The 4,034-nt window shown below is 34.6% G+C and overlaps 1 protein-coding gene across 1 annotated transcript; it reads left to right on the plus strand.

Moving 5' to 3' along the window:
* The first annotated feature begins 1,785 nt into the window (after window positions 1-1,785).
* On the plus strand, window positions 1,786-2,724 carry LOC125416724 (olfactory receptor 4F3/4F16/4F29-like). The gene has a single exon (XM_048459868.3). It carries the CDS (start codon window positions 1,786-1,788, stop codon window positions 2,722-2,724), a length of 939 nt encoding a protein of 312 aa, XP_048315825.2.
* The last annotated feature ends 1,310 nt before the right edge of the window (window positions 2,725-4,034 follow it).

Raw genomic sequence — 4,034 nt, forward strand, 5'->3', positions numbered from 1 at the left:
TCAGTAAAAGCAATAAATGTCTCAACATGCCTGCATGACTAACAGCAGCTTCTCTGCATGACTACAAATTCAAATTATATGAGAATTATAGAAAACCTTTCTTCCTCTAATTTTATTAAGACACAATTAGATTCTGTGTATATTTATAGTGTACAGTGAGATGTTTTATGTATGTGGATATATAAAATATAAAAATATAAAAACGTAAAACACATGTTGTAAGCTAACTAGCATAGTTGCCACCCATACTGATTTAGAAAATAAATTAATAAGTTCTGCACTTACTAATTTTCATGTAGGCCCTACTGTTTGTAACAGTCACCTCACTGTTACATGCATTTCTAGAAAGTACCCATCCTGTCTAATTATGCATTTCCCCTTTTAGCAAATATTTTCAATTATACTTTTCTATCCCTTCCCATTTACTCATGATTCTTTATTATACTTTCTGCTTCTATCAGTGTAGAATCTCTAGAATCCATGTTGACTGAGATATTTCAGCATTTGACTATCTATGTTTCTTTAATCCAGGTAGCACAATGACTTCTATTCTTATTCAAAGGATGACCTTTCTTTGAAGGGATCAAAGAATAGTCCATGTTTGTATGAGTGTCTGTGTGTGCGTGTGTGTGTGTGTGTGTGTGTTTGTGCGTGTGTGTTATTCACTCATCTATTATTTAACACATACTATTTATACATATTAATCTTTATTTGTGAATTACTTCGTCTGGATATAGATTCTTCAAATTAGAATTGCAAATAATATAGTATTTCTAGATTTAAATTTTAAAAATTAATTTTATTATTATTATTATTTTATATGTATGATTTTATATATTGAGTAGGGTGAATGTATTACTTGAGGTGTGTGTGTGTGTATGTATGTATGTGTGTGTACATGTATGTGCACACACAGTAACACGGACATGTGTCCTTTGGAGGTAAGAAGACTATGTTCTGGGTCCTGCTCTCTCAATCTCCACTTTATTTTTTGAATGGGTCTAATACTGAGCCTGGATCTAGTATGGCAGTCCCCAAGCTCAAGTGATCCTTTATTTCCACTTTTCACCACAGTGTAGAGACACATACAGTGATAATTAGCTTCTAGTTTGGATAATGGGATCTGAGCACACCTCCTCACGACTGCACAGTGAATGCCCTTACTAAAAATTCTATCTTTCTAGCCTGATATTTCTAGTTTTTAGTCTTTTCCATTGCTCTTCAACTTTTATTTCTCTGCCTAAAACCTCTACAACCTCTTTAACATTTGTGTCGTTGAGAATCAAATATAGGGCTTCATTCATCTGTAGTTTATTTCATTGGGCTACAAACCAAGTAATATCTCTTAATTTTTTAAAGTACCTCCATGAGTTTTTTTGTCTTCCTGAGTAAGTATATTAATATATATTCACATCAAGTCTTTTAAAATCCACCAAAAGTTATTATTTTAAAAAATTTAAACTTTTCGAAATAAAAATACAACTGCCTCATTTCCTTTTCTTTTTCTCCCCCAACACTTCCCACACACTTTCTCTTGTTATCTTTGGAAACTGTGAGGTGATATTTTACTATGGTTTGGGTTATGAACTCCTGATAATTAGTGATTCTCAATGTTTGTTTATATATAGTATATATATATGAATATATACACTATATATGAATATATACACTATATGTATGTATGTATGTATGTATACGCACACATATGCAGGACTTTACCTTAATACAATTATAATTTATCATTTCTCCTGTTTCTTCTCTCAGGTAGCACTGTCAAAAAGGTCAATGGAAGGAGTGAATCAGTCTGTGGTGTCAGAGTTTGTGTTCCTGGGACTCACCAACTCCTGGAGTATTCAATTATTGCTCTTTGTGTTCTCCTCCATGTTTTATGTAGCAAACATGACAGGAAACTCCCTCATCGTGTTCGCTGTGGCATCTGACCCTCACTTACATTCTCCCATGTACTTTCTGTTGGCTAGCCTCTCCTTCATCGACTTGGGTGTTTCTTCTGTTGTGTCCCCCAAGATGATTTATGACTTATTCAGAAAACACAAAGTCATTTCCTTTAGAGGCTGCGTCACTCAAATCTTCTTCATTCATTTCATTGGAGGTGTGGAGATGGTGTTGCTCATAGCTATGGCTTTTGACAGATATGTGGCCATATGTAAGCCTCTCCATTATCTGACCATTATGAGCCCTAAGATGTGCATCTTGTTTTTAGTAGTTGCCTGGGTGGTTGGCCTTATTCATTCTCTGGTTCAACTGTCTTTTGTGGTAGACTTACCTTTCTGTGGACCAAATGTGTTGGACAGCTTCTACTGTGACCTTCCTCGATTTATCAAACTTGCCTGCACAGACACTCATAAACTGGAATTCATGGTCACAGCCAACAGTGGATTCATCTCTGTGGGCTCCTTCATCATACTGATCATTTCCTATATTGTCATCATAATCACTGTACAAAAACACTCATCAAGTGCTTCCTCTAAGGCTCTGTCCACACTTTCAGCTCATATCTCTGTGGTGGTCTTATTCTTTGGTCCGTTGATATTCTTCTATACCTGGCCTTCTCCTTCTATACACCTGGATAAATTTTTGGCAATTTTTGACGCAGTTGTTACTCCTTTTCTGAATCCTGTGATATACACACTCAGAAATCAAGAAATGAAGGTATCAATGAAGAGAGTATGCACACAGCTAGTTAGTTACAGGAAAAGTTCTTAAATCGATGTGCTGTGGACTGTCGTCAATGAATGTAGAAGTTTATTGTTCATCAATGTAAGAAAAATATTTGCTTTTGTGTATATATATATTTCACACATATATAAATTATGAATATATCTTTGTCTTTCTCTATATCTCTATATTGTCTCCTGCTTAGACTGTATAAACAATCTGTCCTGAAGACAGAGAATCACATGCATTTATAAAGAAAAAATTATAATAATCTCGAAATTATATTCCTAAGGAATAATGCTTGTATTGAAGTAGCTGATACTTAACCCGTTAGAACAAGGGAAAGTTTTATTCTCCCTTCTTTTACGCTTGTTTTATATGTTGAGAATTTTTATGCATGATATTGAATTCAAAAATTTTGATTCTTCTGTATCCCCTCTCCATTCATTTCAGACTCCTCACATTACTTTTCTAATTTATGACTTCTTTAATTTTAAATATATTCACATATATATGTTAAGACAATAAAATATAAGAAAAATACTGAATTCATCCAATATTGTCCACGTGTATATGTGTTTACTATACATTGTCTCAAATGCAGGAATTTCTGGATGCCTTTACTGGTTTGCTTATAAAGTCTTAGTCTACTGAGCCATTTGTCTGTCTCGTGTAGTTTGTATATGTTACCCATTTGTAGTTTTTCTACTGTGCAAAAGGATTCAAATCAGGAGAACACACACAGGGGATTAAAGGATACCTGTTTTGTGTGAAAGACTTGAGAGCCATTTTGGAATACCAGCAAGAAACTACGTAAACATGATTTTTCTGTCAGATTAGCATCATTCTATTCACATACACCAAATTTCTATTCATTTATATTTATTATTTTTTCTTAGTATATTTCTATATTACAGAAGTACTCAAAAATTGTGTGATATTTCAAAAGAGGAATTGAAACAACATGTATGTTCACTTTGTGAATTGGTAGATAGGTACTAAAATACTGCATGTGTTGCTACCAGTACTCTGTGATACGGGAATAATACCATCCCTGAAGATTTTCTGCCCTTTTTTTTAAAAAAAGGATTTATATTGAGTTCTACATTTTTCTCTGCTCCCCTCACTGCATCTTCTCTCCCCTTAAACAGCCCTTTTGTAGATCTCAAAGTTCAGTTCCTCCAGGCCCCAGTCATTTGCAGGTCATCGCCACTGTGATGAGAGTCACAAGGCACACACTCGCCTGCATCATCAAATTTGGTGCATTGAGACAGACACAGCACAGTTTAACCCTTGCTCTTCACTACATGACATTTTCATTTCCATTGTTCTGGTTCACTGGCTTGAGGTACAGCATG

The sequence above is a fragment of the Myodes glareolus genome, chromosome 10 (genome assembly GCF_982192425.1).
Source record: "Myodes glareolus chromosome 10, mMyoGla1.1, whole genome shotgun sequence".
NCBI lineage: Eukaryota > Metazoa > Chordata > Mammalia > Rodentia > Cricetidae > Myodes > Myodes glareolus.

Coding starts and splice junctions, on each gene's coding strand:
- LOC125416724 (XM_048459868.3), top strand. CDS start 1,786: ATGGAAGGAGTGAATCAGTCTGTGGTGTCAGAGTTTGTGTTCCTGGGA.